The 13,597-nt window shown below is 41.4% G+C and overlaps 1 protein-coding gene across 3 annotated transcripts in view; it reads left to right on the top strand.

Moving 5' to 3' along the window:
* The window catches only part of LOC103022822 (transcriptional repressor p66-alpha), a 45,607-nt gene that overhangs the window by 27,141 nt on the left and 4,869 nt on the right, over positions 1-13,597 (top strand). Inside the window, exons 3-10 of one of the 3 annotated variants that reach the window (XM_049478857.1) lie at positions 4,093-4,219; positions 5,864-5,995; positions 7,079-7,153; positions 8,037-8,159; positions 8,264-8,449; positions 9,616-9,868; positions 11,245-11,675; positions 12,682-12,937. In XM_049478857.1, coding sequence (XP_049334814.1) covers positions 4,093-4,219; positions 5,864-5,995; positions 7,079-7,153; positions 8,037-8,159; positions 8,264-8,449; positions 9,616-9,868; positions 11,245-11,675; positions 12,682-12,937 — 1,583 coding nt within the window. Of the gene's footprint in view, positions 1-4,092; positions 4,220-5,863; positions 5,996-7,078; positions 7,154-8,033; positions 8,160-8,263; positions 8,450-9,615; positions 9,869-11,244; positions 11,676-12,681; positions 12,938-13,597 lie in introns of all 3 variants that reach the window. The other 2 variants (XM_022678915.2, XM_022678912.2) reach the window with 2 other exon arrangements.

The raw sequence follows: 13,597 nt of genomic DNA, 5'->3' as shown, positions 1-13,597 counted from the left end.
GAGTTGGACAATGAAACTGTAACACCTGGTTTTAGACCACAATAATTTATTGTGGTGACGGACAGTTCTGGTGGAAACAGGAGAGTTGAGGTGCACATTGAATTCTGCGTGATTTGTGCAGCCGTGGTTTTATGTTTTTTGGATACAATCCGGGTTAACACCCGAACATCCCTTTCAGACAGCTTCCTCTTACAGCGTCCACAGTTAATCCTGTTGGATGTGGTTGGTCCTTCTTGGCGGTATGCTGACATTACCCTGGATACCGTGGCTCTTGATACATCACAAAGATTTGCTGTCTTGGTCACAGATGCTCCAGCAAGACGTGCACCAACAATTTGTCCTCTTTTGAATTCTGGTATGTCACCCATAATGTTGTGTGCATTGCAATATTTAGAGGAAAACTGTGCTCTTACCCTGCTGATTGAACCTTCACACTCTGCTCTTACTGGTGCAATGTGGAATTAATGAAGATTGGCCACCAGGCTGCTCCAATTTAGCCATGAAACCTCCCACACTAAAATGATGACAGGTGTTTCAGTTTCATTGTCCAACGCCTGTAGATTCGCTGGTTGTCTCCACCATGACAAAAGCAGAATAGCAGCGGGTCATCTCCAGTCACAAGTCCTGTGTTTGTGTTGGTGGAGGTGACCAGTGAATTCATACACGAATACCATAACAGCAGGCAAGTAAAATATCTTCTTATTAAAAAAAAAAAAAAATTAAAGGAAATAATTAAAAAAATTAACACTAAGAACAAATGAAATACATAATAGAAAAATAATTCAATTAAACAGAGGATTAAGACAATTTAGGTGCCAGAGGGTACGTTTTAATTAGCTGCAGCCTGCTCTCCATATAAAAACAATGGCTTTGTCCCAAACCACACTTTTAATTTTTTTTAAACTGCCTACTCTACTATATCAAAGCATATTTAAAAGAGAGATCCAAAGGAGTACAGAGTACAGATCTTAATAACTGCAGGCTCTTTCAGATATGAAGAGAATGAATATTTACTGTCACTGAGATATTTAGTCCCTGGCATGCAGGAGGATTAGGGTTAATAGGAATCGTGGAAACAGTTTCCATCAGCTGTCAGTTAGATATGTGCACATTCCAGATCCAGCAAAGACCATGGAAAGAACATCGCAGCATTTTAGAGGTGATGGTGGAAGATCACAGTAAATTATGAAAACCTGGTGCGACTGTGGGCAGTTTGATGAAGACCTGTTTGAGAGCTTAATTAGGGAGCACTGTGGGTGCCCAAACTGATTGGTTTGGTCAGTATGGGGTGTGTGTGTGTGTGTGTGTGTGTGTGTGTGTGTGTGTGTGTGTCTGTCTGTATGTGTGTTTTTTTCTTATACTTGTCCACATTCAGTGTGTGTGTGCGCATTAGCTGTGATCTGTTACCATCTACTCACTGCTTTCTTTTTTGTACAGTGGTAGTTTGACCCAGGAAGTAAGTGTGTGTGTGTGTGTGTGTGTGTGTGCTCTCTGGGTGGCGTATGGCCCCCCCCCTCTCAGAAGTTTGTAAGGCGGCAGCTCCATTTTCTCCGGCACCTGAACCCTACTGCACTTCACAAAATGAAGGCCATGTGTCACAAACCGGTTCCAGCCGGCTGGTTGCCATGGTTTCCACTTTGGAAGGAACACCGAGGGGAGGGAGGAGAGGGTGGGGAGGGTCACGTGACGCAGAGGCCAAAAAAAAAAAAGAAAACACGGCGTGGGTCACGTGACGTGTTTAGTAGAGTGATTAATGTACAGGAAGTGGGTGACTGTAGGCTGAGGAGCATCTCACAGTCGAGGAGCGAGAGTGATGCTTCAGGAGAAGCAGGGCCGACCCCTCGCCGTTCCGAAAGCACCAGTGGCCACATTTTCCCGTTTTTTATTGGGAAAATAACTTGGGATAAGTTCATCCAAGTCCACAAAGTCACACAAGGCCAAGAAGTGGCTGGTTCACACCTCGACAGAGCGGCTCGGTTCTCCAGCTGAGAGCGAAGAGAGCTTCTGCGGTCTGCACAGGAAATGTGACCACGCTCACTGCGTTCAGACTTGGTCTTTGTCTTAGTTGCCTTTTAAGGTCTGAATGGGAATGAGGGCTTGAGCTGGAGGTGGTTTTGCGTCTGCGTGCGCTTGGCGTGCATCAGTGTGCATCCTATATCATGCATCTGCATTCCGTCTGATTTTCAGTCTATAGAAACCCAATATTGTCTCCCAAAACCACAGGATGATTCTTCTAGCTTTAGTAGTCATGTGAATGATCATGATAAGGCCAAGGTATTGTTTTACTACAATAGTTATGTACTAAAAGGATCCTCTCTGTTCTACAGATATTTCCTGCTGTACTTCCATAATTTCCTCAGTTGTTCCCTTTCAACTATAATGATTAATCCTGTCTGTACTACAGTAATTCTATCTGTACTACAGCAATTCTCTCTGTACTACAGAGAATCTCTCTGATTTCAGCTATACTGGAAAAAAAACTCTGTATATTAAAGTGATAGAAGATCACCAACACCCTGAAACCCTGCAGCACAGTCGCCAAGACCATACAGTGATTTACGTGGACAGGTTCCACTCAGAACACGCCTCCCCAGGGGTCAAGCAAAGACATTGAGTGCATGTGCTCAGCATCATATACAGAGGTTGGCTTTTGAAAATAGATATATGAGTACTGCCAGCATTGCTGCAGAGGTTGAAGAGGTGGGGGCATCAGCTTGTTAATGCTCAGAGACCATACACAACAAACTGCATCCAGTTGGTTTGCATGACACTGTCCTAGAAGGTAGCCTCTTCTGAAGCTGATGCACAAGAAAGCCTGCATACAGGACATGGATTTGATGAGATTAAGATAAACTGGGGTGTCTTGCCTACAGTCAAGCATGGTGGTGTAGAGTATCAATGCTTTAGGCACCATGAATGTTGCCAGCTGTGGGAAGCTATAGTTCATTGAGGGAATCATGAGTATGTAATGTATTTGAAATGTACTGTGACATACGGATGTAGAGCTTGGTTTGATACCCTGCCTTTGGATGCTAGGCCACAGGGCAGCATTCCAACATGAAAACAACCCTGAGGACACCTCCAAGATGACAACTGCATTGCTAAACAAACTGAAAGTAAAGGTGCTGGACTGGCCAAACATGTCTCCAGACCTAAAACCTATTGAGCATCTGTGGGGCATCCTCAAACAGAAGGTGGTGGAGAGCTAGGTCTGGCAACCTGTGAAGCTCTAGCAAACTCTATGCCCAAGAAATTTAAGGCAGTGGTGGAACAAAATGGTAGCCACACAAAGTATTGCCACTTTGGGAACAATTTTGCCATTTTTAATCGCAAAGTGTACTCAATTTTGTTGCCAAGAGTTTAGATATTAATGACTTTGTGTTGTTTAAGTTGTTTTAGGGGGTGGAATATTACGATAATATTTTAAAATATCTTTTATAAGACAGCATTTAATATTTCAATATTCAATACATCAATATTTTTCAGTCAGGCTGTGTTTGTTTTTTGTATTTTTGTGGTTTTGATGATGCCCTATTAATAGGCCTTTGCACACGTCCTTAGTTTTTACACACACATGCACACTGAGATAACAGCACAGAAGACACTGGGGCACTGATAAGGAGACCACTAAACTCAATCAACTCCACTCGTCTTACTCCTTATGTAATCAGCACTATTGCTTAACACTCCATTATTTTAACAAATTAATTAGTTAAAATGGTTTGTCCTAGCTTAATCATGATAATGATCATTTAATAGTGATTAACACATCAAATTATTTACTGTTACACTGTTGTTAGACAGTTGTTAGGTCAATTAAACAAATAAACATGTATTTAAACTGAACGAATGCACCTCTGAAAATTAGTACATTAGTAGGATTCACTTCTTAAAACTTTACATTTCTCCACAAACTTCTATATGCAGTATCACCCTCATTTTTATAGAGATAAGTGATTAGATTGATGTGTATTTGTCTCCCTCTATTGGTTAAAATGTGGATTAGGAGACACTGTGGGGTCACTTTTGTGTCCAGGAGTCCAAGATTCAGTTCATTAAAATCTCTCTGTCTCTGTTTCTGTTCTGTTGCAGTGAAATTAAGAAAGAGAAGAGACCTCCCTCGCCTGACGATGTCATCGTTCTGTCCGATAACGAGCCGTCCAGTCCACAGATGAACGGCGTTAGCCACTTTAAGGAGCTGGACACTGATCTGCTCATGGTTAGAAAAGTCTGCTTGCCTTTAACTGCATGTGTTATTCACTGTATTGTATGCTTGTATAGTTCTTATTAGATTAGCTGACGACTCCCTACAAAATTTAAACATATAAGTACATAATGTATACTCAGATCTAGTATAACAAATAAATTATGACCACCTCCTTGGTTTTACACCCATGTTGCCTATGGGCCGGGTCCTATGGGAAGGGCCCAATGGGCAGGGTCCTATTCCCACTGATAAAGGGCTCGAGGATTACACAAACCAAACTGTCCAGCAACAGATGAGCTAGATTAACAGCGAAAATTGAGAAATACTGTCAGTCTTATGAGCAGGGTCCTATGGGCAGGTCCTGAGGGCCAGGGTCCTATGGGCCAGGGTCTTATGGCCAGAGGTCTATGGCCAGAGGTCTATGGCCAGAGGTCTATGGCCAGGGTCCTATGGGCCAGGGTCCTATGGGCCAGGGTCCTATGGGCAGAGTCTTATGGGCAGAGTCTTATGGGCAGAGTCTTATGGGCAGAGTCTTATGGGCAGAGTCTTATGGCCAGGGTCTTATGGCCAGGGTCTTATGGCCAGGGTCCTATGGCCAGGGTCCTATGGCCAGGGTCCTATGGCCAGGGTCCTGTGGGCCAGGGTCCTATGGCCAGAGGTCTATGGCCAGAGGTCTATGGCCAGAGGTCTATGGCCAGGGTCCTATGGGCCAGGGTCCTATGGGCCAGGGTCCTATGGGCCAGGGTCCTATGGGCAGAGTCTTATGGGCAGAGTCTTATGGGCAGAGTCTTATGGCCAGAGGTCTATGGCCAGGGTCCTATGGGCAGAGGTCTATGGGCAGAGGTCTATGGGCAGAGGTCTATGGCCAGGGTCCTATGGGCCAGGGTCCTATGGGCCAGGGTCCTATGGGCCAGGGTCCTATGGGCAGAGTCTTATGGGCAGAGTCTTATGGCCAGAGGTCTATGGCCAGAGGTCTATGGCCAGGGTCCCATGGCCAGGGTCTTATGGGCAGAGTCTTATGGGCAGAGTCTTATGGGCAGAGTCTTATGGGCAGAGTCTTATGGGCCAGGGTCCTATGGGCCAGGGTCCTATGGGCCAGGGTCCTATGGGCCAGGGTCTTATGGGCCAGGGTCTTATGGGCCAGGGTCTTATGGGCCAGGGTCCCATGGCCAGGGTTCCATGGGCCAGGGTCCCATGGCCAGGGTTCCATGGGCCAGGGTCCTATAGGCAGAGTCATATGGCCAGGGCCCTATGGCTTAGCCCCTATGGCCAGGGCTCTGTATTCAGAACCATTTACTGACTTTCCCATGAGTCCAAACCTCAGCATTATTGAATGTGCGTGAACAGGGGGAAACAGAACATTCTTCATAATAAAGGTAAAAAATAATGAGTGTTATGAAAGTTATACTTATCACCTTTCTAGACACCCAATGAAGCCTTACAGTGAAGGGATGATGTGTCTGAAAATTTGAAGTTTTTAAAGAAGTGCGGTCTTTGACTTTTGAACAGCACTGTATAGAAAATTACCAGTAGTGTTCTTTATACAACAATAAAGGATCCTTAAGAGATAGCAATCCATAAATCTGAGTACATTTGTGAAGCATTCTCTGGCCTGATAATAGACACTAGTGTGTATCTTTGTATCTCTGTGTATAGAAGAGCAGTCCTGAAGAGCGTGAGCACATCATTAAGCAGCTGAAGGAGGAGCTGAGGCTGGAGGAAGCAAAACTGGTACTGCTGAAGAAACTCAGACAGAGCCAGATACACAAAGAGACCAGCGGACAGAAGGTAAAACACACACAACACCTTCTTCACCTGTTCACAACTTCACTAACATTAACTCTGAAAAAAAAAAACCCACAATCTTTAAAGTAGCTGCAGTATTATTGGTGTGTCTGGGCTGTTTAATTCAGTGGCTTATTGACTGTCTGTGGAATTAAATTAACCTTCACATCTAAAACAGTCCCATTCCATTATTATTTTAAGCCTTTTAGACGTCTGGAGTTATCCCTTCTGTGTTACGCTTCCATTAATTGCACTTAACCTTTTAAGCTGTTCATCAAACTCAAATAATAAATGATATAAAAATAATCCCTAGTTTTTATAATAAAAAAAAACCTATTTATAAAGTGTTTTGTATATTATTTTTATGTAAGCCTGTTTATTCTGATAAATTACACTAGATTACACTGAACAGCTTGTTCCAAACCTGGCTAGTTCATTGACAGGAGCCTAGAGATATGATATATGATTTAATCTATTGATGTATTTTGTGATACTGTTAGCATGCCAACATTAAATTAATAAATACAAAATCTGGCACAGTATAAAAACTAAGGCTTCCACTTTAAAACTTTCAGGTAATTCATTAAAATTTATGCTGATTAATCAATTAATTATAATTTAAGCAGCGTGGGTACACTGTATTAATATAGAGCAACCTATATTTCAGCTATTAATGTAAAACTGTATTAGAGTGTAGTAATTTTCCCTTTATTACACATTTATAACATTACACATTAGAGAGTAGATCCTGAAACAGGTTGTGGGACACATGAATGAAATTACATAAATCACAACTGTTGTAAATACACTTCTATATATAATAACACAAGCTATAATGCTTGTTTACAGAAGTACTTACCCTGCAGTTGCATGTTATTAATGTGTATTATTACAGTTATTAATGCTTAATAAATAGTGGGACCTAAACTTGCTTTAGCTTATAAACAGAACTATACCATACCGTAAATTTAAACAGAGCAATTTATATGTAGTAATTACAGTATAGTTTTGTTATTGCCTGTAATTGAAAGACTTGTATAGGTTGGGGATACCGGTTTGTTCATTAATTTCTCTCTCTCTTCACAGCCTGTGGGCTCTGGCTCTGTGGCTACACCTCCTCCTCTGGTGAGAGGTTCAGTCTCCAGCAAAGCAGCACAGCCTGTAAGTGATAATATAGCACTTAAACTCAGCTTATTTTGGTCCCCTCACACTGCACAGTACCTGTCAAAAGTTTGAACTCCTTCTAATTTAATGTATTTTTTTTCCTAAATTGTAAATGAATACTGAAGTGATCCAGACTGTGAAGGAATACATGAAGTAATTTGTAGTAACTTAAAAGTGTTAAACAAACCAAAAAAAAAAATTTAGGTCCTCATATCTGGGGTGCTTTTAACTTGCTGTTTCTGAGGCTGGTAACTCTGACGAGGCAACTCTTGCTCTTTCTTACCTGGGGCGGTCCTGATGAGTGCCAGTTCCATCATATTTAGTTTTTTTTTTTTTTACACAGTCTTTGTGACTGAACTTGAGGATATTTTCGAAATTTTTCAGATTGACTGACCTTCATTTCTTAGCCATTTTTTTCTTTACTTAGTTGAGAAGTCCTTGCCATAATATGGGCAAGAACATTACTCAAATAGAGCAATTCACTGTATATCAACATAAAGAGGCAGTGAAATTCAAGTTATTAACTCTTGACGACTTCAGCACAGCTGTTAACTGAAAGCCATTCCAGGTGACTCTACCTCATAAAGCTGACTGAGAAAATTCAGCCAACATGTGCAAAGCTGTCATCTAAGCAAGAGGTGCTACTTAAAAGTATCTGAAATATAAAACACATTCTGGTTTGTTTAACACTTTTTTTTGATAATCAAATAATTCCATGTCTTTTTTCATAATTTGGATGACTTTAGTATTAATCTACAATGCAAACTTTTGACTGGTACTGTATTTCTGCCCTCAGTTGTTTTTAGGCTGTAAAGAGTGACCGAGTCTTTTGATTGATAGTGACTGTGTGTGTGCGTGTGTGTGTTCTGATCATCAGCAGGTTGTGTCTGGCCGGAGCTCAGGTACGGTCATCCCGCCCCCTCTGGTGCGTGGAGGCCAGGTGTCCAAACACGGCTCTCAGAACTCCCAGATCATCATGCCCCCATTGGTCAGAGGAGCACAGGTGACTTATACTACTCTAACCATTCCTGTTTATGTGGCTAAATGTTTCCTTCTTGTGGGTTTAAATATTTAAATATACTCTTTTTCTCTTTTCTCCTTTTCCAGCCGATCTCAGTGACGCCGCAGCAGATAGCGAGTTTGCGGCAGCAGCAGCAGCAGTACGCAGGCTCAGGGCCCCCGCCCCTGCTGCTGGCCCCCAGGGCCTCAGTGCCCACAGCACAGGGTCAGAAAATCATCCAGCCAGGCCTCATCCGTGTCGCCAACACCAACCTGCTCGTAAACGTCAGTCAGGTCTGTGCTAATGTTAATGAGTTAGGGGTGGGCAATATGGCTAAAAACATGCCTAAAAAAAATATCATATTTCATGGTATTTTCACGATAACGATTCTCTTGGCGATATGACAAAACACTGAATGGAAAAAAAAATGATTATTGCAAACGATATAATATGGCACAACCCCTAACTGATATATTAAAAAAATACAAGTCTTGTATCAGATTAGTACAAGAAGTCAATAATCCAGAATGTCATGATTCTAATAATGCACTCTAAATATCTCCATATATCCAGGATTAAATAAAATAAATGATACCGAACAGATATAATCTGTCTTTAGTAGATAAATAATGGGAAATGAGAACAATGTGAATTTTTCTTTTGATAAAAACAGCAAAAAAAAAAAGTAGTACCCTGATGTGATAATTAGGGTTTAGTGATATGGCACGATATTTCAGGGTATAATATCGTTCACAATATTAAAAAATGTTGGTGATATTGTTGCCCTATATATCACCCCTATAATGAACGCCTTGCACAAATCAAATTAATTTGGGAGCCAATTAAGTGGCATTCTCTCAGCAGACGATAAATAAATATGAGTTTCACAGACAATACAAACAATACACCACATGCATTATTTTTTAGTCATTTTTTTAATCCAAGGGGTTCCATATCCCCTTGCCTAGTATTTTATCAGGCTCCAAAATAATTACACAATCTCCAGACCGTCTGTTAAACATGGTGGAGGCAGTATTTTGGCATGGGCAAGTATGGCTGCCAGTATATACTGGAACATAGCTGTTGGTCTATACTGATGGTGTGATCGCTAATAGAGGTAGCAGGTTGAAATTTAAAGTCTAATTGAAGTCTTGGAAAGGGTCTAATATTGTTTCCCATGACTTGTACCATGTCCCATAGAACCTAAAGTTTGCATGGACAATTCTAGCCAGATGCCACCGGTCACAATCATTACTATCCATTGGGCTGTCCACTATGGGTGATAATGCCTTCTGTATTGTGTATTACCAATAGACATGTGACACTATGGATCAAAAAATGTTAAAATGTTTCTAATAAACTGATAGATGACATTTTGAACACCTAAACTTCACCAAAGTTCACCAGAACTAAGCAATTATTAATTATTTATATTTCTTTAATGGTCTTTTTCCTCCAGTCCTCAGCCACCAACCTCAAGACCACCACATTGACCTCTCAAAGCGCCAGTGCCAACGAGTCTCCGGCTAGCCGACAGGCCGCAGCCAAGCTAGCTCTGCGCAAGCAGCTGGAGAAAACCCTGCTGGATATCCCACCACCCAAACCCCCCGCTCCAGAGCTCAACTTCCTTCCTTCTGCCGCCAACAACGAGTTCATCTACCTGGTGGGACTAGAGGAGGTGGTGCAGTGTCTGCTGGACACTCTGGGAAGAGGTGCACAACTTTCATCCTTCATCCATCAAACAAACATCTTTTATAACATCATTTACTCATTTGCACAATCAGGTCAAAGAAATGGTTGCACCCAGAAGGAAGTGTCTGATTGTGTCTAATGCTTTTCAGAGGGAAGATAAGATAAGTTACCAGGAACAATAAATGATTACAAATTCACTGATTTGACAGCATTTTTTGCTCATATTTATTGAGATACACATACAGAAGCAGTGTGTAACGCAGCTCAACATGTTGTTGTAGAGGTTCCTAATGGTGTCCTGCAATAATCAATCCCCAGCAGCTTGAATATTCTCACTCAGTTCCTACAGATTTTGAGTTAGTGGGGTTTAAAGTGTTGAAAGCGTCTTCAAAAGCTCCCACACATTTTTAATCAGAATTAATTCAGACGATGGCTGGTCACGGCTTAGCATCTGTGTCTGCTTTGCAAGACCTCGATTTGTGAACTGATTCACTGAGGGAGTCGACTCTATATTCAAACTATTATGCAAGTTCCACACACCACACAGATCACATGATAATTCACAAAATATAATCAGATTTTAAAGTTTAAATGTCTCTCAGCTTTTATAAATGTCTTATTTTTCGGTTTCCTGCTTTTTAGTGACTAAGTGAATCAAAACAACAAACAATGACCCAGTTCTTTTCTTGAACTTTGATTCCAAGGATGAAGAGATCACTGACATTTTGTTTTTTTTTTTTGTTTTTTTTTTTCCTCTTTTTTTTTTTTTTGAGAGAGATTTTGTGGTAAGATGGGGCTCTCCTCTCAGCCAGCTCATAGACAAAGTTCACTATCAAAAAAATTCCATAATCTTATTATGTTCTTATTTAAAATGTTAAAATGAAGAATAAACATCATAAGCGTCATCAATTATAATCTTTATTTTAATGCTAATAAATAAACTAATAATTTTAGTTCCATGTTGGATCTTCCGTTATTCTATACATTTATGATGTTTTAGGTTTTTGCTGTAGTATCATTTCAGTAATAGTATTGAAATATTTAGGTAGGTATTGTACCGAAAGTCAAAATTTTGATTTAGGCTTGTACAAAATTGCACCCCAGACCACGAAATGAGTGTAACAACAAACTGAAGATGATCCATTGCAATTCTGAGTCTGACTACCCACCACTCATTCCTGTTGGTTGATTCCTTCCTGGTGTAACAACTTTTTTTAATGATGATTTGTATTGTTAATATTATTGTTATTATGCAGTAACTGACACTCTCTCTCTCTCTCTCTCTCTCTCTCTCTCTCTCTCTGTCTGTCTCTGTCTCTCACGCTCTCTCTCTCCCTCTCTCTCTCTGTCTCTCTCTCTCTCTCTCTCTCTCTCTCTCTCTCTCTCTCTCTCTCAGGTAAAATGGGTGGGGCTTTCCCCTCAGCTGTAGCCCCCTCAGAGCCCTTCACCTGCACTCAGTGCAAGACCGACTTCACCTGCCGCTGGCGTAAAGAGAAGAGCGGAGCCATCATGTGCGAGCAGTGCATGTCCTCCAATCAGAAGAAGGCGCTGAAGGCGGAGCACACCAACCGTCTGAAGGCGGCCTTTGTGAAGGCTCTGCAGCAGGAGCAGGAGATCGAGCAGCGCATCCTGCAGCAGGCCGCCTCCCCCGTCTCCCACCCTACATCCTCATCTTCATCCACCTCTTCATCCTCAGCTCACGGGCTGAAGGCCGAGCAGCAGCAGGTGATCGTGTCCCACATCAAGCAGCGCTCCTCTTCCTCGCTCCACTCTCAGCACAGCAGATCCACTCAGCCAATCAGCCGCCACCATTCCAGTATCACACAGGTGAGCACACCTCCAGAAATTCTGAACCTGTGGCCATTTAGATTAATGCAGTTTTATTAGTAAATTGTCCAGTTTTTAGGTGCGCTTATCTGTGGTTCTGAGGCTGGTAACTCTTTTCCGTGAAACAGTTGTAGATGAGTTGGGGAGTTGGGGTTGGATGAGGTGGGGTTCATTTGAACTTTTATCACAAAATACAATCATATCCTCACAGCAATACTCCAAAATCCTGAATAAAACCAGTAGAAAACCTTCCAGTCTGGACAATAGAGACAGTCAGTCCAACAAAATCAGGATAAACTGCACCTGAACAGCTGTTTAGCTCAGACATGAGAAGTACATGTGATAAGTTGGTCAGATAAAGTTTCAATACCTTTGTCCATAAATATGAAAGTAACTCCATAATACATACAGGTCTGGGAACAAAAAAAATTAAGAAACCACTTCAGTTTCTGAATCAGATTATCTAATTTTGCTAGTTATAGGTATATGTTTGAGAAAAATGAACATTGTTGTTTTATTCTATAATCTACAGACAACATTTCTCCCAAATTCCTGAATAAAAATATTGTCATTTAGAGCAATTATTTGCAGAAAATGAGAAATATCTGAAATAACAAAGAGCTTTCAGACCTCAAATAATGCAAAGAAAACAAGTTCATATTCAAAAAGTTTTAGGAGCTCAGAAATCAATATTTGGTGGAATAATCCTGTTTTTAATCACAGTTTTCATGCATCTTGGCATGTTCTCCTCCACCAGTCTTACACGCTGCTTTTGATCAACCTTATGTCACTCCTGGTGCAAAAATTCTAGCAGTTCAGTTTGGTTTGATGGCTTGTGATCATCCATCTTTTTCTTGATTATATTCCAGAGGATTTAAATTTTGATAAAATCAAAGAAACTCATCATTTTTAAGTGGTATTTATTAGATTTTGTATAAAAGGTTCTGTTAATTGTACATTTGTTGCTATTTTATCTTTATTTATTTTTTGTTATTTTTTCCTCCAGAGTCCTGCTCAGCTGTCCCGCAGCATTCAGCAGACTGTGGGGGCCCTGCGCGGGGTCCCGCACTCCTTTTCTCAGTCCTCTCAGCTCCAGAATGCCGTGGCCGCCGCCGCGCTGGTCAGCAGACCAGGTAAGCATGCTGTGCGTCAGGGATCAAAGGTCAACAGCACCAACAGCAACCGCAGCAGCAGTGCCGGCAGCAGGAACCAAAACCCAGCCACCTCCTCCGGCTGGAGGAAGCAGAGCGGCGTGACACCAGGTAGACTCTGAGCCCCCTCACGGGTCCGACCGAAAAACTAAATTAATAAAATAAAAGAATAAAGCGCCCCCACCTCTCTCCTTCCCTCCCTCCCACCTCTTCGATTACCTTCACCTTGACTTTCTCCTCCACCGCCTCTGTCCCTCCCTCTGCTTCTGATTGATCCCTGCCAATCACAGAGATGCTTTGAGAGAGTTGGGGTTCACACATCCGCATCAAAAGCAGTTCAGATAGAAAATGTTCAGGAAAGTTAAGAAAATAAATAAATACATTCGAAACAAAATAGATTTGACCCCAACTCTGCTACTAAAGTAGCTCTGTGCTGTGCTGTTAAAATATACCTGATCAGAGCACTTGCTGTAATGGGTAAGTATTGGTATAATCCTTTGTTTGATTGGATTTGTTCTGTTCTGATCTGTTTATTCTTTTGGTGCTGGGATATTTCAAATGTTGGTGTTTCCCTCTATTCACTGCATTCAAACTGTTCACTCAAATTGGATCAATGGTTAGATTTTGAACATGTGAATTATGTGTAAAATACTTTACTGCTGCTGTATAGAAAGATAAGTTCATAAAATTTTTGTGAATTATTGTATCATTTCAATCATATTGTATTGTTTCGATATGTGGCATCAGATATTGATATATTAATTAAAACAT

Source organism: Astyanax mexicanus, chromosome 4 (genome assembly GCF_023375975.1).
Source record: "Astyanax mexicanus isolate ESR-SI-001 chromosome 4, AstMex3_surface, whole genome shotgun sequence".
In the NCBI taxonomy this organism is placed as follows: Eukaryota; Metazoa; Chordata; class Actinopteri; order Characiformes; family Acestrorhamphidae; genus Astyanax; species Astyanax mexicanus.
Note: the sequence above shows the minus strand (reverse complement) of the source record. Positions and strands in the feature narration are given on the sequence as shown.